This window comes from Aphelocoma coerulescens, chromosome 4 (genome assembly GCF_041296385.1).
Source record: "Aphelocoma coerulescens isolate FSJ_1873_10779 chromosome 4, UR_Acoe_1.0, whole genome shotgun sequence".
Lineage (NCBI taxonomy): Eukaryota > Metazoa > Chordata > Aves > Passeriformes > Corvidae > Aphelocoma > Aphelocoma coerulescens.
This window is the reverse complement of record NC_091017.1, coordinates 71,306,821-71,333,995: the sequence shown is the minus strand read 5'-3', so window position 1 is coordinate 71,333,995 and position 27,175 is coordinate 71,306,821. Positions and strand designations below refer to the sequence as shown.

The 27,175-nt window shown below is 40.6% G+C and overlaps 1 protein-coding gene across 5 annotated transcripts in view; it reads left to right on the top strand.

Moving 5' to 3' along the window:
- NSD2 (nuclear receptor binding SET domain protein 2) overlaps positions 1-27,175 on the top strand; it is a 98,488-nt gene that overhangs the window by 20,848 nt on the left and 50,465 nt on the right. The window contains exons 1-2 of one of the 5 annotated variants that reach the window (XM_069014624.1): positions 4,112-4,292; positions 18,308-18,930. In XM_069014624.1, coding sequence (XP_068870725.1) covers positions 18,334-18,930 — 597 coding nt within the window. In that variant the 5' untranslated portion in view covers positions 4,112-4,292; positions 18,308-18,333. Of the gene's footprint in view, positions 1-4,111; positions 4,293-18,304; positions 18,931-27,175 lie in introns of those variants that run through there. The other 4 variants (XM_069014622.1, XM_069014626.1, XM_069014625.1 and 1 more) reach the window with 4 other exon arrangements.

Genomic DNA, 27,175 nt, shown 5'->3' with positions numbered 1-27,175 from the left:
GAACACATTTACTACTATCATTTTATGATGACTACGGTACACTTGATATAAAATAGTTTGAAACACTGATTTTAAATTTCATATTTCATTCTTTCTTAATTCTAGAGCAGCAGCTTGCCATGTCCATATTAAACAGCATGCAATATGCTGCATGGTCAAAGACATGAACACATACATGCTGATAAAGATTTTTCTTAACAGTTGTGATGAAACCTGGACTGAAGATCAGTGTCTCTGTCTAGCTATACCTAACATAGCTAAGGATAGGTTCAGACAGGTTGAAAACAATGATTACTCTGTTGATCCAAAGAAAAAGCATGGACTGCTGGCAAAAGTCAGTGCACAGGTGATGGGCTGACAGCATGAAAGTGTCACAGTGATAGTAGGGATAACACTGAGCAGGTATTTCTGCATCAGTGCTACACCAAAACAGGACAAGGGGCAGCATTAACTTTACCAGTGTATTCACAGCTTGAACTGTAATGTCTTCAGTGTTCACCCCCAATACATGGAGGAGTCTGTGAAACAAAAAACGACATCTGTAGATTCTATATGGCCTAGTACAGGCCTTATCTTATTAAACACCTTAGTACAATAAACACTGCAAACATGCTGTGCTGCTCTACGAATTTGGGAATATCTGGTTAATACATGGACTACACTCATGTAACTTCAGTTTAGCACTGCTTTGAGTTAACATTGCCACCAAGATAATCTGCATTCAGGAAAATACATACTAGACAGATTATGATATAAAATCCTAAAAAAAATAAAGAAGGGTACAAGAAAGAAATTTAGAAAGCAGTCAATCCTTAGCATCCATACAGGAAAGAGATGTAGACACGAGGCTCCTGCCACAGAGATCTACAATGAGATTAAACTGACCAAACTCTCCAAGGAGGGAGCTCTGCACTGTTACACAGAGCAGTGCCACACACACACTGGTTGTTCCTGAGCTCTGTCAAACCGAGGAACTACAGCAGTGCAAGGCCTTGGCTTGGCCAGCACTAACTGTGCTGTGGCAGCAACAAAACAAAACTTCCTTCATCTTCAGAATTCCATTACATCCTAGCACATGCCTAAAACCAGGGGCACTGACTTCAGTTATTGTTGAGTAAGAGATCTTGAAAAAGTGCTTGAATTGCAAATTATCTTTCGGCCTAGTAACTACTTGATAATCTCCAAAATATTTAAATATTTCTAGGACAATATGCTACCACTACAATTATTTAAATGCCTTTGAGTTGAACAGAGCGATATCAATTGTGATACTGTTTAACACAATATAGAAGTTGAAAGTAAGACGCAATAAAATTTTAGATACCAAATGAAACAGGAGTCACTAATAAATGAATACTTTTATCTGCTCTAGTTGTGCATCTTTGATATTTCTTGGATAGGCCATTGAAACCAAAACTGTTAAAAAATATTGGCTAATTTAAAATCACAAGGAAATATAATAATGGAAAAACAAAATCTCCAAGAGGTTCAGCCTGGGAAATTGTGACTACTAGAAACTGATTAGAGGATGTTTCCTTCAGCTCCTTCAAAGCCATCACTCAAGTGTAATGCAGCATGCCTGTGATTTGTCAGCACAAGCTCGTTCTGCACTGCAAGTACATTTACACCTTGACAAGTTAAAGCTTTTTTGAACTCAGTTTTCAGAGCTGTCATATAACTATATACCCTTGCAAAGGACCAGCCTCTTTATGTACTGCTGTGGAAAAATTAGGTATCTTTATTACCACAATAAGAGCTCAAGGAAACAGCTAATTGTTTTGAAAATTAAAAAACCTGCAAGCACAGTTTTTATTTAAAGGGTCAAGATGTTGGACAAGTTTGCACCAGCGTCTATCTACAATATAAAGTAGTATTCCAGTTAAAGGTGCTAACTCCCAGCATAAGCTTTCCCAGAAACCTGCGTGGTGGGTCTATCAGGAGGTAATTACACAGTTGCAAATTTTGGTCTCATAGACAAGGCCAGTGATCTACAGGAATTGGAAGGCCTAAGGAAGATTTGTCACCTTGACCATGATAACAAAATCCTTCCACTTACACCTTAAAGAACTGACACAGGAGGCAAACATAGGAACTGTATTATCTGTAGGATATTATGCATTAGTGATAAGTACAAAATGAAAATCTGTTTCTTTTGTAAGTCATATGTAAAGATGAATTTTTACCATTGGGCCTGCACACAGAATTTATTCCCAAGAGAACGTAGATAAAGCATTTGTATCATGCCAACTATTCATAATTATGTTTCTCATTGAAGTTTGGGGTTTTGGGGGCAGGGAACAGAAAACACCCCTGCATACATGGCATGCTTTGTACTTTTAGTATGTTAGCGTTATTGTTCAACTATAGAAGAAAAGCAAGCCTGTGTATTCCATTATGTAAACAACAGGATTCACATACTTGTACTTCTATATATTTGTATTTATACTGGCATCTCTATTTTTAATTAGAAAGGATCTTTAGTTTTGCTGGGACTGCATTTAACTGAACATTAGAAAGGAAGCTGCATAAAACTGTCGTGACTCTTAATCCAAATTAGGTATTTTAAAATGTAATGGCACTTTATCTTTCTCTTTAGTGCTGTAAACACTGACATTAGGGAGCTAAATCTTGTTTGTCTAACACCTTGAAGATACTGTATTTTTTTTTTTTTTTTTTTACAGAAAGGCTGTAAAACAAGTTAAAGTACCTTTATCACTACAGACAGATCTCCTCCAGCCACCTTCAGTTTAATCAGACGATTAAGATTTTCATTACTAAGTACTTAGCACTAAATTCACACTGTTCCACTTCTAACTGCCATGCAGCCACCATTAAACACTCACCTAAAAACATCAACAAACTTTAACATATGAAAGTAAATTAAGGATTACGTTAAAAAAAAAAAAATAGCCAGAGCCCTTCTGCAACAGATGGCCTAATTTCACCATTATCCATGAAGTATGATGCTGTTGTGTTCCCCTCGCTCAATTATCATCTGTTTACCTTTGGCAGGAGTTGCGACAGGTCCGTAGTTACCAGGTTAATACAGTATCCATAGCACCAAGGAACTCTATTCTCTGCCTTGCACACAAGCACAGGTTCTCAGTGCTCCATAAATCCTTAATTAACCCATCGAAAGCTTGAAAAACCTGGCCATTACCTGCTTTACATTATCTGGTGCAACGGTTCATGAGAATATTTGTTCCTATTGTAACATGACGGCTGTTTAACAATTTGACCTAAAAAAAAAGAGAAAAAGAAAAAAGCTATGTTTTCAATTGGCAAATTGCAAACATATGTACTTATTTTGATGCAAGCGTAAAAAAAAATAAAATAACCGAGGCCATACTTCCAGAAGAGACAGCCCAGATAATTCGCAGCCAGGCACACTTCGGCTCTTACAACCATTCGACAGCCTCCAAATTGTGTGCAGTTGTAAGGAAAGTCAAAACATTTGGCTTAAATCAGGATTTTCAGAACGCGCACGTGTACAGTGGCTGATGCCAGCGGTGAGGAGAGCACTTTTCAGCCGGCCAGGAGGAGATAAATAGTAATATAAAAGATATTTAAAACGAAACATTTTTTACCAACCTCTGTATATTCCCTTATGGGGCGGGGCGGGAGGGGGAAGGGGAGGATAAGGTTAACGCGTTCTTGCGCGCCTGGGGACGGCTCACAGACAGCATCCCCATACCCCAGGGGAGGTAAATAATAACAACATAAAGATATTTTTTAAAAAGCGTTTCCCACAGGGGTGGGCGGGCCCTGGACCCGCTCTCGCCCACCTGGAGGCGGCGAACCAGGCTCCCCCGAGCGGGTCTGGTCCCACCTCGCCCCGTGGCCTTCCCTCCCTTGGCAGCCGGGCCGGCGTCCCCTTTCTGCCGGGCGTCCCCTTTCTGCCGGGCGTCCCCTTTCTGCCGGGCGTCCCCGCTCCCGGCCCCGCTCCCGGCGGGCGGCGCTCCCGGCCCCGCTCCCGGCCCCGCTCCCGGCCCCGCTCCCGGCCCCGCTCCCGGCGGGCGGCGCTCCCGGCGGCCGCGCGTGCGGGCGGCTCCGCGCGGGGGGATTTGAAACGGCCGCTCCGGGGGCCGCGCGGCGGCGGCGGCCAATCAGCGCCGCCGATTTTTCGCGCTGGTTCTGGCCGGAGGAGGGGGCGGGGCCGCCGCGCAGGACCCGCCGGAGCCGCCGCCGCCGCTGTTGCCGCTGTGTTGCCTCGGCTCCCGCTGCTCCCCGGCACCGAGATACCGCCGCCGCCTCGCCCGGCTCCCCGGGGAGAAGGATGCGCTAGGGCACAGGTCGGTAGGCCGGGAGCGCGGCTGGCTCTTCCCCGCGGGAGGGGAGAAGGCACCCGGGGCACGTTCCCGCAGGCCCCGGGCGGGAGGCGGGAGCGGCGGCGGCGAGGCTCGCCCGCCCGCGGGGATGCTGCCGCCCGGCCCCGCGCCTCGCCGCGGGCACCGGGAGCCCCCTCCCGGGCCAGGACCGCGGGCCCTACCCGGCAAAAGCGCAGCGGAGGCGGCGTGGGGAACGAGGGGTTCCGTGGCGGAGCATCCGCGCCCCCCTGCCGCCCCGGCGCTTCCCCCGAGGACTCCCCCTCCGCCTAGGCTCCGCTCCCCTCAAACTTACCGTTTCCATCTGCCCGGGCAGCCCGCAGCTCCCGTTTCCCTCTTCCCCGGAGAAGGGTTTTTTTGTTCGCTCCCCCCTCCTCCCCCCCGCTACCTGGCCCTCGCTGCGGGGCCGCGGGTCCCCCCGCCTGCCCCTCGCCCCCCCCCGCCCGGAGGCTGCCGCAGGATTTGTGCCGCTGGCTGGGCCTGACTCTTGGGTGGCGGAGGAGCGGAAAGGAGCGATGCCGAGCCGGAGTCCCGGCTGTTGCAGCTTCATCCTTTCCCCCCTGACCGCCGCCTCCTCCTCCTCGGCGCTGCGGGAGGTCGGGGGCAGCATAAAGGGGTAAAGGAGAGGTGCCCACCCGTCCCACCTCCCTCCCCGGGGAATGGGGGATCAATCAGTGCAAATCAGAAAGAAAACCGGAGGGGGAGGACCCGACCGATGGGAAGGGGGAAAAAAAGCTTCCCCAGGGTTTAAACCGCCCCCTTAAGGGGTCGTGAGGCTGCAAATGCCCCCCCTCCGTGGCGGTGAGGGTGTGGGAAGGTGGAGGCTGCTCCTGCCCATTCCCGCCGGGTAGGACTGAGATTGTACGGCCGCAGGAGTGAATGTAACTCTGGAAATGTATGGAGGGGGAAGCCATGTTTGATTTATTCCTCCACTAAACACTGGTGTGATGATCCTTCTACTTACACCCTTCTGCAGTCCATCCTGGACCGGTATGGGAGGAGAGCCTTGTTAGGAAAACGGAAAGAAAACATTCCTGCGAAGGCGTGCGGGTTCGTTGGCTCAATCTTCATTAAGTATAAGAGGATAGGGCTCTTGTAACTTGAATTGATATTTGTGTGGTAAAAGAGCCTGGGGAACTTGTATTCCCAAGGCCATAGTTACAGCTCATCTGCTGTGGCTTTACTGCTCTGGGGGTGGAGAAGGGAATTTGCCATACTTCTTGAACGTATTTATACTTGCTTTTTGGTTTTGGCTTTTTTTTAAATATGTCGGCTGAAAGGAGGAGTAAACACTAGTACAAGTACAGAGACGGTAAACACCATATTTAAACAGATTTCAGAGAAAATGGTCTTCTTGCTAACAGATCCAAGGCAAGCAAGAGGCGGGTATCAGTCATTACCCATGTATTTTGTGAGTGTGAATATTTTCTTATTTGCATTAAAATTGGTTTATAATGATTGTTAAATTTAGGAGCTAGTGCTGCCCACACTGAGTAAGCTAAATAGGTCTGCTAAAAAAAAAAAAAAAAGAAGGAAGATATGTTTGGCTTTTAGCCTTTGCATACATCCAGGGAAGGTAAACACTAGGGCGGCAGTGAAGTTTGTAATAGATTTTGCCAGGAGTCGTTGCTGGTGACTTAAGCAGACATACATATATATGGTTACTAAAATTCCTTACACATGGAAAGTGTGGCTTCAGCTGCAAAAATAAATTGGTTCTTTACCAAAATGTTCATATGTTATTAGAATATCTGTAAACTTATTGCTGAAGCTATTATTTGCTTGTTTGCTGTGGGAATTTTGCTCAGGAAATGCAGCTTACCAACCTTAATAAACTCCTCAGTCTCACAGTGTGGCAAATTTGACTGTGGATTATTTGACTGTTGGATTAAATAATTAAATTAAACCACTGTTTTGGAGGGCTACTCAGGGCTCAGTACTTACAGTGTATGCAATTTTTGATTGCTTCAGTAACTATCTATATCCCATATATTAAATCATACAGGGATTTTTGTTTAGTATGCAACCATCAGAAAATCTGACAGATTTTTTCAGTATGTGAATATAAAGCTCTAAATGTTCCTGGAGACTGTATGGCTAGTTCTTGTGAAGGTTATAGGACTATCCACCCTCATACATGCTTGGAAAAATCCAGATATTAAAAGTACAGTAAAACCTACTACTTTATCAAATATTATTTGAAAATGTCAGAAGAAACTAGGTCATTATACTTTAAGGATATAGGTTTAAAGTAGTCTGGAAGATGGAAAATAATAATAAAATACATTGCTTTTTAGTTCAAAATGAATTCAACACATGGCTGGTGAGAATTGAAAAAAATTGTGGTTTACTATCTGTAGTCTTACGTTCCTTTTCTGAAGCCACTGGTAGTTTTGCAGGTGAAATTATTGCATTTAAATTACTGCCTGTACTGCAAAACCAACCCTACTTGGGTTTAGACTGGAAGTGAAAATGACTGCTGATGGGTGGCTTTCTAGTATCTGGGTGGTGAATATAAGCATACATGTGAGTTTGTGTCCAAAACATTGCACTAATAAAATAGCAAAAGAATCACAAGAAGAGATTGTTTTTCAGTGTCCTATTATTTGCGGCCCTTTCACCTCTCACTTTTGTACTGAGCCTGCTTTTTGTTCCACCAGTGTCAGTACATTTCCCAAGCGAGGTCTTGTTTCTCCAGGCTGATAAATGCGAGCGTTTCCTTGTGGTCGATCAGAGCCCATTGACTGCATTGGGGCTCCACGTGCATAAATGTTTACCTGCTCCACTGAGATTCCTGCATCAAGGATCTAGTGTCTGAGGAGAAGATACAGGCAGTATTCTTGCAGCATTTTGGTCACCACTGGTCATTCCTGCTTACATAACGACACGACATTTCTTAGGTTTTAAGCACAGAAGATGGTTTAATGCATGAAAATAACAAGTATTTCCTGTATAGAGCAAGGTAAAGGGCCTGGCCTTTTCTGGGAGGAAAAGATTAAACCTCGGGAGCAGTGTGCTGCACAGTGAGAAGCAACCACTAAGTGGTACTGCTGGAAACAACAGATTCCCTAGCAGTCAGTAATCAGGCATCAGTAAAGAAGTGCTTGGGTGGGACTAATAATAATGCAGTGGATGATGGTGAGTGCATGTTTTAGTGCTATGTTTGTGGCTATACCATTTGAGCTCTTTCATTATTTTCCTGCAAAGAGAATTAAAATGGCCTTACAGTTGAGTAATGTGATAGATCTGCTGTAATTCCCAAATCTAGTCTTTGGATGAAGGAAGAATGGAGATGATGGAATCAGAGAATGGTTTGGGTTTGAAAGGACTTTAAAGATAATCTGGCTCCGCGTCCCCCCTGCCACCACCATGGGCAGGGACACCTTTCAGGAGACCAGGTTGCCCAAAGTCCCATCTCAAGTGGATCTAAGTGGATCAGTAAGTCCTGTGTTTCTAGGGAAACATCACTTTCCAGTTAGGCTATAGCTTTCAGAAATATCTTCACCAAGGATGTACTGGAATCTTGGTTGTGTAAATGAGAAGTGGAGATGGAACATGGCCCCAGGATAGGTGGTCAGGTGATGAAGTCAAGAGAGAAAAAAACTTCTCATCAGAGCTTGGCATGTGAGTCCAAGTTTCCTTTGGCGCATAATTGTGGAGCACTTGGGAGAAAGGGGGCTGGTAAGGACAGCCTTGTTGATGTGTCAGTAGTCACCCTGCTGGTTGTAAATTCATGTAGTTGTTTGAATGGGCCAGTCAGCTATTTTATACAGTTACTAGTTACTTGGAAGATTTTGATTCTGAGAACAGTTTTGAAGGAAAAGAGAGAAACTACCTAAATTCTCCCTTCATTGTGCCTTCAAATAGCTTCTCTATGACCTGCAGTCATTGGAGGTAGCTGTATAAATGTATTTGCCTTTTTCCTGTCATTTTACACCAACAGAAATTACTAAAATGATACATCAGGTGTTATTTTTAGTGTTTTTACCAAATTTGGTGACATCTATAACAGTTAATTTATATTTTCTAGCATCAGCAGGAAGAGAAGTTTTTAGAATGTCTAGAAGGAAAATGTAGACCGTACTCTATTCTGCTGCCCTTTGGGTTGAATAGCAAGCTACAAAAATACTCAAAGTTCATGGTGAGCAGGAATATATACTAATATATATTAATGCCTTGTGATGGTAAGTAATGCATGATGGACTATGCATTAACCTTCCTGACAAGTAACTCTAAACTTTAGCACCAGATAATTTATGGACTCTCTGGTACATTCATTAAGCAACTTCTGTCCAAAGAATACAGTAGATTATACCATAAACTGAATTTTTTAAACTGTATTTTGTGTGCAGTAAACAACTGTGAATCATGGTTGAACCAAAAGCAAGGTTTCTACTAACCTTGCTAATGTTAAGAAGTAATACCATGGCACAGAAGTTGTTCTGATGGTACTGTGGTGTGATGAGCTACATGTGGAAAGTAGGTGCTTGAAAATGTTTTTGAATGTTTAACAGCAGTCAAATTGCACTTAGTGAGTATGGAAAAGTGAAGTACTAACCTAATGTACTTCAGAGTTTTCATATGTTGGGCAAAATGACTTTGCCCTGGGGCACCACTGATGCAGGTTCTCATATTTGACTTACTGTGACTCCAGTAAAATATATAAGAGACTTAAAGCATGTTTTAAATTGCAAGGATTCCTCAACAGGTGATGGCTCTGTTTCTAGTTTTGTTCCCATCGTTTTAAACTTGTCCTATTTTTATCTTGGTGCAAGATAGCAGTTTGATCTTCTTTTGAACTTTGGTATTCAGCTCCCCAGCACAAATTGGAGCTATTTTACATTCCTATTTGGGGTAAGGATACATAGGTGGCGAATGACTGGAAAACTGCATGATGTACTATTGAACTCGACTTTCATAGAAGCTTTAAGATTTTTCCTCTGCTGTCTGTGAAGGATACTGTTGGTTTTCTGTGTCTCTTTGGAGGAGCACATGGATGTCTTGTTCTGTTGGCTGACAAAGATGACCATTTAACTGTCTTTGTGAAACCTCTTTGGCTTGTGCCTTGCACAAAATACTAAAACATTAGAATCTCACACCCATGCTAAAATACACATTAAAAATGTGTTTTATACAGAATCACAGAATGCTCTGAGTTGAAAGAGACCCCCCTAGGACCACTGAGTCCAACACTGAAGTGAATGGCCTGTATAGGGAATGAACCCACAACGTAGGGGTTATTAGCACCATGCTCCACCCAACTGAGCCAAGCTCAGGATATACAAATCATCTTCAAACATATTTAGCCTTGAGGGCTAAGATCAGAATTCCATGTTTTCTTTGCCAAAGTCAAAAAATGTAACACAAGTGAGTTCTGTTCTGTTCTCTTCAGTTCTGCCATAGTAAACGAGATACACCGAGGAGCAGAAGATAGATATTCTGTGACAAAAATATTTTCAAGAGAAATGGCTGAGGTTAGGGAAGATCTCATTAGAAATATTATTTGAATGTAATTTGAAATATTTTGAAAAGCTACTGATTAAAGAATAAAAAAAGCATTAGAAAGAATATGCAGTATGCAGCCTTCTGTCATGGTGTTTGGGACCCATTTCACATACGTATTCATTCTAGTAAGCAGAAGCGTAAATGTTCCTGCTGTGGCGTGGGTTAGTCTGTGGAGCTGAGGTTCCCAAGATCATGTATCAGATAAATCAGTTGTGGAACTTGCCAGCCTTGGTGGGATGCCATCGGAGCAAAGATCCTGACTGCACTGGCACTCAGAAACATCTAAACTGGGGAGTTATCTCTGTAGTAAAGAATGCCTAGATTCTAGGCTGATAGTAAAGCCAGAGGGATTTAAGCCAAAGTATGAACCTTGTAGAGCAGTGTAGGGTGAAAGATACTTGAATATGGATCATTTCCCTATATGGAGTGGTTGCCAACAGCTTTCAATCAAATACTTCAGAATGAAATTAATGTTGTGATTTTTTTGTGAGTGTAAAATGCAGACAGACTATCAGAAGCTGGTTTATAGTAGCACTCCTGAACAAACTAGAAACAAATGCTGGGATTAAATGTGGAATGTGACTGAAATTCAGCCGTTGCGCTAAAAACAAGTTCCAGTCTTAAAATGTGTAGCAGAAGGTGCATGTGCAGTACCTATTCATCAGGTGAAAGCTTGGCTCAAAATGGTAGTGATAGCTGAGCCTTCAGAAACTCTGCAAGTAAGGAGAGCAACTAAAATTGCTCAACACTACTTACTTTTGCAGTCAGAACTGGATTTTCCCATGAGAAGTATGTGCAACAGAATTTGTCCAAAGAACTAAATTTGATAAGACAGTGAAGTAGTGCACAAAGCTGGTACTGTGCTGAAAGGAAAGCAGAAAATTGCAAGAGATACCCACTGCAAACCTCTCTATGCAGAAGTTTTGGAAAGTGGACAAGAAGGAATTGGTTTGTTAGACAGGGAATTGTATTATCTTTCTGTCTCCAAGTGGAATGGGTAAGGTACGCTATATCTACAGAAGCTTAAGACTCAAATTCCAGACCTCCACCTGTAACAGTTACACTAATCACTTTCTGAGAGATTTTTGATGTAGATGTAGCAAAAGAAATAAGAAAGGAATTAAGAACCCTGAGAATGGTGGTAATGCATTTTGGCAGGAGTATGGTAAAGCTCCAGCACAGGGAAATACTTCAACTAATGTCCAAATGAGAAAGGCCACTTTGTAGCAAGTATTTGGATTTGTTTGAAGAGTGTCTAATGTTTGAAGTCTCAGGCCTTGTTTGAGTGTTCCTGGCATACATCTGCCAGTTCCCTCTGTGTGTGTTTTGCTTCAAGGTAATACATTGATAGAATTATTAATGTAGTTGCATGTAAATGGTTATAGTCTGTGTGAAGTAGATCAGAATTAGCACAGTATGGCCAGGATTATGTTACAGACAGTTATGTTGTTCAGATGTGGATATGTGCAGTTTTTGGTGAATGGTGCATATCTGTAAGTAAAATTCTGTAGTGCTGTGGAGTCCTAATTAATTACCTGCAAACTTTACCCTCCAGATCTTTACCTAATGCTATGGGACGTGAAGTTGAATGTACCGGGTGAAAGAAATCTTCTGTTTGTACACACTACCTGTCCACATCAGAGAGGTGTATTATCAGTGCAATGTGTTGCTGCTTCTGTAAGCAACAGAAGATGTTGCCAAATACTGCTCTAGGATTACTATGTCCTTTCTGTGTACGTACAGCTGGGCCTTCATAGTGTTGGCAAAGCCTCATATATCACCAGTGTCACTGCTGCTTCTTAGAACGATTCCTGTGCACCAAGTGTGCTTCTGGCATTTAAATGCACCCACTTGGATGAACAGGTTTTAATGCTGTGATAGACAAAGAGGGCAGACTTGTCAGGGTCTAAGCAAAATGATTGTAGCCTCTGGATTAAAGTTAGTTGCTGTCTGGTCAGATCTGGGAAACTACTTCTGTAGAGGTGTAGCAGATAGCATTTTGTTAACACTGCAGTTTGATTTGTTACTTAAAACATTTTGTGGTGTCATCCCAGATTTGATCTTCCCTTCCTTGAATTCCCTCCGAATTTGCATGATCGGAAATTTTCATGATTCTCATGGTGAAGCTTCAGGCAGTTGTTGTGCTGTCACAACCACATATGGGAATAAGAGCAGAATCAATGGCCACAGTGAAGAGGAAACAGATTATAGTGTGTTCATCTGCTGCAGTGAATATTATGTAAGTGAGAGGATCCAGATCCTGAAAGTGTGGTGCAAGGAGTAGAGTTAGGATGCTGACGAAAAAAGGCAGTGGGATTAAAAAAGGTGTGGGAAATTAAACTAGTGTTAGACAGGTGAAAAAGCAGTATAAATAAGGAACTCTGCATCATAGTGCTGAACTATTTGAGATTGTGTTTGGTTCTTTGTTCCCAAGCTACATAGATGCCAACTGCACAACTCTGGCCCACCTGAAAGACAGAGAGAGACATCATTTCATTGGTGAGCAAAGACCTAAACTGAGGAAGTACTGAACTGATGAGTCCTATTTTGCTAGAGAAGGGATCATTCCCTTTGGAGCTCTCCAGGACACAGAAAAATCTCAGGTTTGGGGGCTGCCTTTTAGTACTTATTAAATATTGTTGGTATATCCATTAGTTCCTACCATTTTACGCACCAGTGTTCCTCCCTGCTTATGTGCAGAGGAGAAGCCATTCTTTTCTATTTCATCTGTGGTCCCACCACAGTGGTATCTGCAGTTTCTCTTCAGACAGAATTATGACATCTTAGAAGAATTTGATTTTACTCAAATCCATCTCATTGCTTCACCCACCTCCAGCAGCAGGAGTGGAACTGACATTAAATTCCTGCAGCAGTGGAAAAAAATATTTCTTCTATTTTAAAGAGAAGGAACTGATGGGGAGGAATTCTCTTACAGAATCTTGTAGCCTTGTCCTCAGAAAAGAGTTGGTTGCAAAAGCCTTTCCTGAAGAAGAGCAAGAAGTCAAGTCCATCCATTTTGTAAGCTTGCTTTCTGCTGTAGCGAGTGGCATTTAAAGGGAAGAAATGACTTTCCATTCTACAGTTCTTAAGTGTACAAGTTGGTATTGCCTATTGTCTTGATAAGAAGGCAGTAAGTACTTGTTTAGGTTCATGAAAATAGGCTGTGACATTAAAGTTCTGAAATTTTATTCATCGAGGGAAACAAAGCAAATCCAAAAAAGATGGATACTTTTTTTTCCCCCAAGAAAAATATTTGGTGGCAGGTAATATTAGGTATTAAGTGCAACTGTAAGTACACTAAATTTTTTCACAGAGTTTTGAAAATGTGCTTTATCTTGTTATATTTACTGCAAGATTAATGAAGTCTTTACTTCAGGTGCTTTTACATTAAAAATCATCTCCTTTGGACGAATGCTTTCTTTTAACTTTCCTAAGACTCGTGGTAAATTTTTAGAAAGGTTTGGTGTATTTATTTTCAGTTCTATCTCAGCTACTACAGTAAAGAGATAATGCTTTTGAATTTTCTGGATAGAACTGGTTTGTGACAACTTTGGGCAAACTTGCAATGCAATTTTTTAGTTGTGTTTTCTTCTAAAATAAGATTCTGTTTAGATCCTGCAGTAATTTTTCACTGTTTTAATATGGTGAAGAACAGCTACAGTGTACTACACGATTGTAAATATCAACTCCTATTTGATATTTTAGGGGTTTTATACAAGATAATCTGAGTAAGCATCCTCAAGTTTTCAAATGTATTAGCAAAAATGTGTTGTAACCTTCTTAATCTCTTTAAGTATTTTCTCTCATTCTGATCTGAAAATAGGAATAACCTTCTGTCTTAAAATTGATGAGACAATAGAGAGCACTTATCGGAAAGCAATCTTAACACAAAAAAGCAGCAGCCATCTATTAGCTTTTTAGTGCCAGCTGAAAGCCTGATTTGTAGGTAATAAAAATAGCTTTTGTGGATAAAGTTCTCTTAGTGTGAATTTTTGTTGAGGTGTGTCTTCCTCCCCTTCTTTCCCCCACCTCCCTGTGCCTGCCATGAGTAATTCGCCAGAGTAAGAAAACCCATAGACAAAACAAAAGTGATATTTAATAGAGATGCTTGTTGATGGTTACTTACTGAGTTCACTCCCTTTGGCAGAATTGGAAGGAATGGAGTACTCCATTATTTCTGACACACCAGAAAAGCATCCCTGAAATTACAGCAGATGTGGAAGAAATGACTAATAAATATCACATAAATGATAGTGGCCTGGACAGTGAAGGAGGAATCTGACATGCACAGTAACTGTATTTCGCTCATGATTCCTGTCAGATGAAGAACTTTCAAGTAATTAATATGTGATTTTAAATGTCTGCAAGATAGTTTGCCTTATATAGAACCTGTTCTTTTAGTTTGAAAATGTGTACAAAGCCGCTGCAAGGATTGTCCAGTTGTCATTATATGATTAAAAATCCTAGAGACCTTCGTCTGATAAGAAGTCTTCTTTTGCATACTGAAAACTGTTTGTTCACAAGCCAAAATACCATGTTTATTCAGCAGACTCCTGGTTATAATGGTTTTTTCCCCTTTGTTAATCAAAATGGTACTTGTTGGGTCACCAGACATTCAATATGGGACGACACTGGCTTAAGCTCATTAGCTGCTACTAGCGTGTGGTGCCTTTGTCCCCTTCCTTTCCCTGCCCTCCCCCCATTTTCCTTTTCAATAGATACAGAGTCATCTAGAAAAAGATAAGGGATTGCTTTTGCTTCTGTGTGATGCGGTGGTCCAGCATGAGAGCACTTGAATTTAGCTACCAAATCTAATTGTATGCTCAGCTGCTTCAGGACCTTACTCTTACAACTTGAATCAACCAGATCTTGTCTGTGACCTATCTTATTTCATTCTTTCATGTCTTGTCTTCTAGATCTCCTCGCATTAATTCCAAACTCAAAAGCAGCACTGCTTGGTGATCTGTTGATGGTTATTTTCTCCTCACCCCTTCTTTTCTGCTCTGTTGTCCTCTTCTCATAAAAGGCCTGGTCCTTTTTCTTCCTTATGGTGTTACCATGAAGTTTTTTATAGTAAAGGTGGGGCAAAATGTACTTGGCTTTAATTTTGATCTTCTTTCCTGAAACCCTTTGTTATTCCTCTGTGTAGATTTGCTAACTTTCATTTAACCAGACCCCACAATGTAGCTTATTTTTTGCAAGAAAGACTGAGATGCGTATCAATAATTTCCATCCCACTGGTTGTTCTAGAGATGGTGATTAACCTGTAAATACTGTCTACATGTCTCATCTCCCCAGTGGGATTATATTTTCTTAAAGGTACTCACATCTGCTGTCAGAGCCCATTATTCTGCCTCTTACTTTAAGCCTCTACTCACTTGGTTCCATTAAATCTTTGTACAAACGTGGTCCATTTTCCACGTTTTATAATCTGTATCTGCTGGCTGTGATATCTTACAGTCTCAAATTACTGCCTTCGGCTTCATTTTCCCATTTACTGTTGTCCTGGGTACGTTAACTTCCTTTTACCAGTATTACTCCTGGATTTGTTGTCTCTAGGCTCCAGTGAGTTGAGGAGCCCTTTTCAGTGCTTTTGGCTGTTTTTAGTGACTTGTATTAGTGAGAATCATTAACTGAACCTTCACTCACTGAAGTTCTTGGAATCTATGTATCTTCAGATGGATTAGGCAAATCAAGGTAACTCCTAGAAGTTCAGGGTCTTTCACTGCATGGCTTTATTGGTCTTTTATATTTTTTTCATTTGTGATATGGCGTGAGTACTGTTAGGTTTATTAGCTAGGAAGAGAATTACTTGATTTCTTTAAACCATAGCGTTTCACATAGTTATCTACTGGTCATTTTTCAGACAAGGCCTTGAACAGTTTGATCTGGCTTAAGCAAGGAGTTGGAATAGATGATCTGAGGAAATCCCTTCCAGCCTAAGTTATTCTATGACTGTGGCGATTTTTATGTTTTGAAATTCTTAAAATATCTATTTTAATTCATCCAGTGTCCTGAGATTGACTGCACCAGTAACACAGTCTAACTGGATTATTTACTGCTTTTTTGGAGGTGTGCCTCAAGCTTGATGGCTTTGTAGCTTAACGTAGTATGTGATGAGAGTAAGAATTATTATTAAGCAGCACAAAACAAATTCTGGATGACAAAAATGCAGGTGTCCCGATGCAGAAATCCATACCCTGATAAGCAGTTTATGGAGCCATCCTAATGTTCCTCAGCCGGGGTGAGCCGCGCCGAGCCCGGCACCCACTGGGGGGCGCTGCGGCCGCACGAAGGCGCGCTGCTGCCTCAGACGGACGGAACTCGGAATTTACATGCCCGGAGCAAATCTCTGGTTTACTCTGGTAAGAATCCCTGGGAAGGAAGTACCGATTTAGCAACAGTTAGGTGTTTTGGTTGTTTGGTTTGGTTTGGTTTGGTTTACTTTCTTTTTAAGGAGATTTGCACTCTGTAACTGTAAGTGTAATGTTTCCCAGCGGGTTTGCCTTTTGCCCAGAGATTTATAGAATTTGTTACTGGTTGTTTCTTAGGCGAAATATGATTTCAGTTAAATCTGCTGAATCACAGCTTGAAACACTGTCATATTATTAATTGGGTTGAGAGTTTGTCTCATGTCCATGTTTTCAGAGATGATGTTGTGAAAGGACATGAATTCTCTTTTGCTTTAGTCATTTATTCTGTTCTAGTAGAGTTTTGCGTTGCCTTTTATCTCTGATTCCTCTTAAGAAGAGTTGACGTAGTTGGCTGCTTCCTACTCATTTTATGAGAGCTTTTATTGGTAATTCAAATTTCATCTGACTAAAGAAAGATTAGAACCATTTCTCTTGCAGATTCACTTGGAGTTCAGGTACACTTGCTCTTCTTACCTTGTTTAATGCCAGATTTTCAGCCTACTGTTTGTGCCTGGAACAAGAATGGTTTTCATCTTTCAAATGAGGCTATATAGTTTGTGTGGATAAATACCCTTTATCTTGTCGGTATTTTAGAGCAGCATGTTAGGGAGATGGGAACATTTGCTAAGGAGTGATGGAGTTATGATTTTTAATTCTTTTTTCTGCATCTTTGTAATTAAAAAGGTTTCATGTTTGTCATGAAATGAATTCAGGCTTGACATCCTTAAGAAGTTTTGCCAGGCTTCAGCAGTGCTCAGTTATGAACATGTTTACATTGCTATTCCTGATGTAGAGGTATCAAAGATGCAAGTTGGAGGAATATGCCAGTTGTAAGCATTATAACCATGGGCATTAATAAACAAGGTGGTGAGATTCAGAAGTGATTTCTTCCATAGCAACTGACAATTCAATAGTTACTCATCATGTGTTTTACTGCACTTTTTTGGAAGCACATGAGACTAGATTTGATGAAATTTTGATTCGATGTGACAATGCTTGGACTTAATCATATATGAAATTGGTTACCTTGAGCATGGATATAGTGATGACTGTGATGAGCTTTCATAATATTTATGATGGTGTATTTTTCTATATCATGTATATACCGGACCTGGTAATATGAAGAATCTGTGCATGTGAATTTTAAAAATTGAAATAATCTGGTCTAAGAGCACAAAGGAATCATTCTGCCAGATTGATTTGTGTGCTTCAATGATATAATGTAGAAATAGGCAGGGTTAGCTTTTAGAACCCTTGGAGAACCTATCTAGGGCAGCAAATAGTGCAGTTTTAGCTTGCTGCATGTTTGCAAATGTCGGTATGAGAAGTGGGTGTTAGATGATACTGTTATCATGAAAAATACGAAATTACAGCAGTTGCTTTGATCATTTAAATTTTGGCCAGTATGACCACTGGCCTGAAGGATTAGCTGTTTCCCAGTTAGGCTGGTGTTCCTGGCCCAAAAGGCTCACCCTTTATTCATTCTTACAGCCAGAATGCTTTGGGATATGTCTGGAGATTGTCTGAGCTGTAGTGCTTCTGCAGGAGGTGTTTTACGATGGAAGATTGAATGTCTGTTTGTAGAGTGAGGAAGGGAAGCTTGTGATGCTGCTGTCCATGGTGTAGGTGCTACAGGAACACAGCCCCTGAGGTTGCTATGCTGGCACAACCTCTTGAAATAAACTCATCTGGTTTATGTTGTTATTAATGATATTATCCTAGGTCTAACTCTTACTTGTTTTAAATAGTGTAGTACCTTTGTGTAATTATTGTGGGCAAGACTCATGCTGTAGATGGTTAACAGATGGTTAAAATGAAAGCTGTGATTTTACTTTCTGCTTTTGATTTAATAAAATTGATGATTCATAGATATGTTTTTCTTGGATGTTTTTTGTAATGCATATTAACAGATACTGAGGCATTTTGGTTGTGAAGATTGTAAACAAAGCTTTTTTTAGTAAAACTTGAATGAAATACATTAAATTTTATATTAGTGCTGACGTCTTTCGGAATACTTTTGACATTTCTTATTAAAAATATTTTCTTTTTGTCTCAATATAGCAGTGTAAGACTGGAAACATCTGGGCTGAATGGACTTTAGCATCAAAAGAAGTTCTCAACTGTTAACTCAAAAAATTAACTACATCAAAATGAAGCAGGTACCAGAGATCCTTGGAAATACCAATGGGAAACCTCAGAATTGTGAAGTGAATCGTGAATGTTCTGTCTACTTGGGCAAAGCACAACTTTCTGCCACTCTACAGGAAGGTGTCATGCAAAAATATAACGGCCATGAGACTCTTCCATTTATTCCAGCTGATAAATTGAAAGATCTGACCTCTCGGGTGTTTAATGGCGAGTCCGGGGCCCAAGATGCCAAGCTGCGCTTTGAACCCCAGGAAATAAAGGGAGTTGGAACACCCGCTAACACTACTCCTATCAAGAATGGCTCTCCAGAAATAAAGCTGAAAATCACTAAAACCTACATGAATGGGAAGCCTCTTTTTGAATCCTCCATTTGTGGAGACAATGGTGCTGATGTGTCTCAGTCGGAGGAAAATGAACAAAAGCCAGCAAACAAGGAGAGGAGAAGCAGAAAAAGAAGCATAAAATATGACTCCTTACTTGAGCAGGGTCTTGTTGAAACAGCGTTAGTATCAAAGACTTCAAGCACCACTGAAAAGAAGGTAGTACTTTTTTAATGTATTCTCCCTTTTGTTAAGTTTGTTCATACTGGAATTTCAGTGTTCATGTGCTCATCTTCAGGCATTTAGGAGGTGCTTCCCACGAACGGGGAGTCATTTTCTGTGACTCTCTTTGTCTCAGTAAAGGACAGAATGCACTCTAGTTCTGGTCCCTGTTTCTTCCCTAGGATAAGAATACCCAATAAATTCTGTGTCTGTATCAGTAAAATAAGTCTCCAGAGCAAATCAGGGTGTGTGGAAGGATGTGTTGTATGAAACAGAAACTTCGAGACATGTAGCAATTTTCCTGGTTCTGCATTAAAGAACAATGTACTCAGCAGTCAGTTGGCTGATCAGCTGGGCTCTTTGCCATCAGATTTTGGCAATTGGAATGTAGTCCCTCTGCATATTTGTCATCTGAAAAGAGCTGGTTTTGCTTGCTATAACTTAGTGACTTGTTTTTATTGAAAATATCTAGATCTTGTATTTGGTGTCATTAATTTTGTCATCAAGCTCATCTGTTTTTTGCTTCTTTTAAACATGGGCAGAAATGGATATTTTGCTTTTTTCAATTTGCCTTACCAAGTTGTAAATAAGAATGCTGCTGGGAGCCCTTTTCCCCGTTTATTTAGCTTTTGTTGCTAGATTCCATTTAAAGGAATGTGGTTTGCAGTAATTTTATCTCAGAGGAAAAGCCCTACATAGCAGGGATACTTCAATGTATATTAAGTTTCTCAGTTAATAATTGAGAATGGTGTTGTATAACAATGGTAAATGTTAATGAATGCTTTGGCTTGTTAAAAGGTCCTGGGTTTGCACACCTTAAACACAGAATGAACGTTACAGTTTTCTGTCAACTGCAGTTAATCATGGAATCAGGGGTTGAAAAATACCTCTAAGATCATTAAGTCCTACCATTAACACAGCCCTGTTGATTCTTGCTTTCTCCCAAGGTCACACATACAGAGAGAAAACACAGCTGCTGTATTGCTGATTTTATTTACCGTTCTTTTCAATAAAACTAAATAATAAATGAGTTCACAGAACTGTGTTAAATGTGTTTCTAGGTATCAGAAGTATTTATCATTTGTTGATGGTTTGACTGTATAATTCATCCTAAAATTATCAATGCTGATGTTTTCAGGAATGTTGTTAAAGAGTTTGTTTTCCTTAATTTTGTTAAAGAGAATGTTTTAACACTAACTGGTTCAGACTTTTCTGAATCATTACTCAGAGGTAAAAGGTATGGGCACAGTCAATAGCTTGAGTAATTCTTTGTCCAGCTCATTGTTAATGAGGCTATATTGGACTAAAAGGTGGTATGGTCAATAGCGTTGACAACTGGAGCATATTTGTGTGGATTTGTTAGTTTGTTTTTTTTCAGAAAGAGGAGGTGATATTTAATATGTCCACCTATGCAGTTTATTCTGAAGCCTTTTACACTGGTTGTCCATTAAGAGTGGCCTTTAATTTTTCCTGGTATGCAGTTCATTTAAAATGAAAAGAAAAGTTTGTCTGGCTTCTTTGAGTTGTCTTTTGGGCAGAAATCATTAGGAGAAAACCATGACAATGCTGTTTCCCAGAGTGGTTGGGACTTGGTGGCTGGTGAGTGATAGGGTTATTTGCTCCTGTGCCAAACCCCTGAGCTACCAAACTGCTGAATCAAGGCAACCACCTGCTTGATCTCAGACCTTGCAATATTGCAGCCCTGTTCTTTTCAGAGAATTTGAAACAGAGGGTCACGCTTCTGGCTTCTTTATTTCCTATCATAGTGCACTTCAAAGCTCAAAGGTCAAAAGGAAAAGCATTTAAAAGTCGCAAGATGTTATTTTATGATATAACTCCTTGGTTGTAAAAAACTGGGGCTTTTCTTTCTCTCATAGGGAGGGTTTGCAACTGTGCAGGTTTAAAATAAGGAAAAACAGATATGAGGGAACATGTGAAGGAGATTGTTCAAATGTTTGTCCACATGTACTTGTCAGGCTTGTGACATACATGCTTTTTCCATGATGATAACTGTAATATCTTAGTTATCAGTGTTCTTCGGTTTCAGACTCTAGCTGTTATTTCATGGCCAGCATCCAAAGCCTTAATGTTAGTGCATCATACTGTGGTTTTATATAACTGATTGTGGCTGCAAAGTGGAAATTAGGTGAATGGCCTTGGAGTAAAAACTGATTAATTTCGCACTCAGATACCTGTTTATTGTAGGTTACATGTTAATCTACATGTTAATGTAGAACCTGTTTGTCTGGTTTTATTTTTCATCTGGTTTCTCTCTCAATTTCTTGTTGTTCAACCTCTTACTCTTTTGATTTAGCAAAAATCACCATGGTTTGAATACTGCCTTTTGTGTAGGGTAATTACATCTCTGTCTGATGGACACAGCAGATTACTATTGCACTGAGGTGAGAGGCATATCATGTAACAAATGTTCCAGTGCTCTGCTGTTGGGTGTTCTTGTTGTTTGGGCATTTTTTGTTAACAGAAATGAAGGCTATTTAAAATCTGCGAGTTAGCTTTCAGCTGGGAATAAATGTGATCTGCCCAGCTCTGATGTTGGATTTCTGTTGATAACCACCAGCTTTTCCAGGCTTCTGGGAAACAGCTGTAATGCTTTCGTTTCCCAGGGTAAAGGAGATAAAATGGGACAACCTGTGGCTCTTTTCCTCCTTCCCTCCTGCTTTTCACCCTTCTTCCCTACACCCCAGTATCTTCTTCACCTGAGAAGTTTACTTTAAAATCCAGGCCTCTCATGATAAGGCTTGGTTTAGCAACTTTACTGCCAAAGCACTGCACTCCTGAATGGTCTGTGTTATGGGTGGTGGGTATCCTATGCTGGGGGTTTGAATTGACACCAGACCTGTGGGCTCTGGTAGCTGCTCACATGCCAGGGTGCTCTGGGACTGGATTTTGTCCTGACTGCTTTTCAAGTCACTGTTTTCACTACCAGTGAGGAATGAAATTTTCTTACTCATTGCTTGTGTTAGAAGTGAAGCAATCCTGTTTGGAGGAGAAAGGCAGAGGTTTATTTCATATATTAATCTGAGTCTGATCCCTAGAGAATCCAGAGTTTCTGTACAGGAAACAGAGTACACACATGTGCAGCTCTCATGCTGTGGGTCCCAGGGTAGGTCTGTGCTCTCTGACCCTGGGAGCAGCCCAGTATGTGATCCTGGCACATCTGAGCTCATTCTGCAGAAGCTGGGATGGGCCTACAAGTGGCAGTTTGCCCTTTTGGCTAGGTTTCCTGGCCTGGCTTCCCAGCACGGGTGCAGTAGCTCACAAAAGCAGCAGCGCTGTGTCCAGAACAAACCTGGAAGTCCACACACTGCTCTACTTGCTAGTGTAAGGTTTCCAGCTGTGTAATATATGTACATGATCCAAAAACGATACCTTCCACATAGCTTCCTATCCACTTTTCTTGCAGTTCTCTTCTAGTATTATAACAGAAACTTGGCAGGTTTTTACTCTCTCTCTGCAGGATATGGCCTATAATGACCTTGCAGTAGCTACATGGGGGGCAACTGCAAATTTCTGGAGAAATTCCACTAGTCCTTGTCATATGTTTATGTTGCCATTTCATCTTCACAAAACTCTTCTGGCCAGATCCATTATATCCAATATCTACATACAGACAAAGATTTAAAGACCCAGTAAGGGGAGAACAGAAGCAATCTGAGGGTGATCTTCTAATTTGTGTCTGTGGTAACTAAATACAGGAAGCTGGGGACACTGAAGGTGATGATATTGCTCTGATGTTTGCATCTATCAGTAGAGGCCAGCACAAAGCAACAAGCTCCCTTTGTAAGATTGGAGAAAGGAGTTCATCAAATGTTTTATTATCCTGTTGCAGATGGTACAGCCAGATCCAGAGATTGCTTGTTTTGTCTTAATTTCAAAAATAAAAACAAATAAGTATATGTTTTCAGGGGAAGGACTTGATTGTTTCTTATCATCAGTTGTTAGAAATTCCTGGTAAAGTACAGTTACTGTATGTGTCACAAAATGTGCAGCTAAGCTACCACAGGAGTCAGGATCTGTAGTTGTAGGGTAAAATGAACTCAATTATGTTTTCCTTTTTAATGGACTGTTCTGTTAAATCAGATCCTGTCTTCAGGCAAGTGATAACACAGGCTATCTGGCTGATGTCACCAGGATCCGAAAGGAGAAGGAGTAGTCCTAAGAATCTCTTCTTGCTGATCTCTTCAGGAGCAAGAGAAATAATTTCTTACCCTTTTTGGAAGAGTTTCTGAGCTACTGTTTTGCATTAGCCCTTACTAAAGGATTAAGTTTAGCTAAGCCTTGGGAACTTGTTAGTGCTAAGCAGTTCATGATGTGCAGCAGTAATTGTTACTTCAGAACTTTAAATTGTTTTTTCTTAATGCCTCATTGGAAAAGTGTCTTAAAGAACTACTTGTTCTTTAAGAAGCACCAATAAGCATGCAGCAATATACTGGTTTGAGGGGAGATTAGAAGCTGTGAGTATTTTCAGAGTGGCTACAAAATTAATTGCAGAAATTGCCTGAGTATTTGTTCAGGCTTTCCGTACCAGACTTCCTGTTCTTGTATGTAAAAGTGGCTGAATTAAGAACACTTTCTGTGTGAAACTGCTGTCTCAATATGTATTATTTAAATACATTTTTTGCCCTCTCCGTAAACACATTGGTGGGAGAATCCAAATCAAGTATGAAATAATATCTTGAAGTGTTGACAAAAATACTGCTTAAGAATAGCACTACCAAGTTGGATCAAGGAGCCGTTTAATTCAGCACCTCAGTTTGGGGTGAGGTTCAGTGGAGGAGGCATAATGGAGGGTACAGACATGGCAAATCATGGAGTGATGATCTTTTTGAATATATCCAGCCTCCAGCAGTTTGTGACTCAGAGGTTTCTGGAGCTGGTGACTTTGTATTTAATGGCTGTAGATGGCTAAATTTGTGGAAGGAGACCTCGGGTTCTTTTTGAGCCAGTGTGAGCTTTTTGCATCCATGACATTAAGTAACGGCAATAGAGCAGCTCTTTTTCAGTTTGCTACCTACTCGTTTTGCTGGATTCTCTCATAATGATAGACACGGGGATCATGGACTTCTGTTACTGATTGTCGTATAGACTTCTCACAAACCTGATCTATTTTTATTTCAGCTTGACCAGTTCTAGTGTTGTTCCACATATTATAGAAGCCATTCCAGAATGCTAGTTCATGGTATCATCCTGTTTCTGAACTGCAATGCCCTTTGGGTTCTGCTGTTTCTTTTGTTTTGAGAATTAGGAACCACAGTAGAGGACATTCAAAATACAAATGTTTTGTGAATGCATACAGTGGCATGTTAATGATTTCTATATTGTTCTCAATTTCATTATTTTTCATTATAACTAATACTTAGCATATGATTGATTGCTGACTGCCTCTGAACATTGAGCCAGGTTTCTGTAGAAAAGAGCTGACCAGATGTAGCTAAGTCATATTCGAAGAATGTCAGCATCTCTTGCATTGTTTCATATTTATCAATCATTTGTGCATTCCAGAGCTTTTTATGTTTTATTTTGGTCTTTTGGGCATTGTGGTGGACATGACAGATGAAGTAAAGCAGTGAGCAAGCCATCTTTGGAAGAGCTAACTTGCCTTTACATGTCAGCAGCAGATGGTGTTGAGCGATTAATGGCAGTTTCTGGTTTTATAAGCAGACCAGATTTATTCTCAGTCACTGCGCAGGTAATGTCATGATTTAAATGATTTAAATCCCAGCTTTTCCTCTTCCTCCTCCTGTGTTGACAACTACAGGTTGGTTTGGCAAGGAATTTGCTGCTTGTTTTCACTGGGCGTTTTTGTCCAAGATATGGCAAAGCCTTTCTGTTGCTCTGCTCAGTGTTCTGCATAACTAAAATAATGCATGTATTAAGTCTTGCATGTAGCAAAGAGTTAGATCTACAGTTCAGGGTTGTGTTACTTGGATGGATTTACAGGAAGATATTTGGGAAACATTGGTGATCTGTACCAGGTGTAATTTCTTGCCCTTATAGCCCCCTTTTGTCAAGAAAAAAGGTATTTTGTAGTAACCCTTCAGCAAAGTAGCAAAAGCAAAATATTTTGATCAATCTTGGAGCAGTGGTTTCCGCCTCCTTTACAAGTTTCCATGTTCTAGGGTGGATTTCATGTAGAGCAGATAAACTTTAGGACCTCCAAAAGAGGTCTTTGTTCACAGACACTAATGTTATATTTGTCTGTTACCATCTTTCATTATCTTTCTATTATAAATAAATAAGTCCCACTGGGCTAATGTTTATATTTTTGCTTTTTGGGAATACCTTAAGTACCTGCAGGAGTTGTGCTGCTGTGCTATAGAATGGCACTAGCTAAAACTGTAAATTGTCAATAATAAATTAATTCCCTTTTCAGAAGGACCATTTGTAAAATTACTATTTTGGAAGCTCACTGGAAGAGGGAAAACTGAATCTTGTTTATGTCTTTGTAAAACAAGCCCTGCTGTGCTTGTGTGAGAAAGGGAAGTGAATCTGTGACCTCATAGCAGCAACTATTGCTAGAAAAGCTGGATTTTGTTTCTTTTTTGCTGTTTTGTTTGTTTGGTAAATAAATGTCAATGTGAGTGTGTGTTGTGGATGCTTGTGATGAAGTGAAACAATTTGGGATCTTAGTTCTGGTGGAATTGATGGCACTTTGGTCACGAGCATCATGATTTTGTACTGCAAAGACTGCCCTATTTTAATGTTCATATGGGGTTGGAGTTTCCCAGGTTTTCTGTGCATGTTTTATTGCTGAAAATAAGTGATGTTTCAGGAATAAGCTTCAGCATTGTCAAGTCAAGATAACATCTGTCTGTTCAGGATTTTGTTGGTTGTCTTCCCCCCACCTGTCTCAGGCTTATTAACCACTGATTTGGCATTTCATCTGTAGAAGAGGAGGAGCTACTAGGTATATGTAACAGCACAACCTGTGAAACCTCTCATGCCTGCAGTAAGTGTGGGAATTAATTTTAGGGGTCTCGTCTCTAGAGCAAAGTAGTACTTGGACTATGTCAAAATATTAGTTAAATAACACAGCCCCTTTATGCCAAATCAGCATTTGTTCTATTTAAGCTTAGTCAGCTGCCTTCAGAAGTGTTCTTGTTATTAAAAAAAAAGGTAGAGATAAGTCTCTGCCTTCACCAGAAAACAGCGTCCTGTAGATCTGGTGGCCTTTTGGGCAGCGCTATCTGAATTTGGGTTTTTCTGTTTTCTATCAATATTGGGATTCAAAACACATACTCATGCTATCCTGGATGTTTGTGAGCTGCCAGGAGGAGGATACCTGTTCAGAAAGTGTCTTGGGAAAATTCTGTAAGGGTGTAGAAGAGTGCTAAAGATAAGGTCCTGATACAGATTCTGGTGTTGAAGAATGTGAGACCATGGTACATGCAACTAACAAGCTACATATGGATATGGCATTCTGAAAATCTGTAGGTATGCTGAGATGATTTAGGTCTCACTCTGTTATCCTGTGTGAAGTTCATATGGAAATTGTTCAGAAATAATAATTTCTCATGCCAGAGTTCCTCATGGATCTACAGTTAGATTTTTACAGACTTCTGTAGCATCTTGTATCCACACTGTCTTATATACCCAGATACCACATCAAAAGTTTAAACCTTTGAGGGTGGTTGAAGGTTAGAGACACAGGATGTAGGCAGAAATCTTTTTCTAATAGTCAGTATAAAAGGTAGGCTTATTCATTCTGATCAAACATTATCTACCTTAAATTTCTGAAACATGGAACCTTTCCTTAATAAGCCAGTAACTTAAAATTTAAGAGATCATCTAAATGTAAATGCAGAAATTCAGTAAAACAGCTGAAAGAAACTAATCTCCACATTTTTAAGAAAGACCGAGGATTGGGAAGTGTTCCAGAATTCACATTTTACTGAATCTGTGAGTGATTGAATCTGTTTCTCTTCAGCTCTTTACTCCGAAAGAAGAGTTGTGTCCTAGTTACTAAAATACCATGTTATGTCTGAAATACTTGCGTGTGTAGTGTTTGGGTAAAGGAGGACTGCTGATTTGAGTAGACAGATTTGCCTTTAAATGAAATTGTCTCATCTGCTAGAGACTTGCTAATGAGGGAACCAAAGCCAGAAAAAAAAGAATTGAAATGGAACCAGGAGTTTAGTGCTTGATTTGAAAGACAAATTTGAACTTCTGTCTTGTTTTAAAATCCATAACCTACATTATGAATCCCTGTCTAAACTTAAAT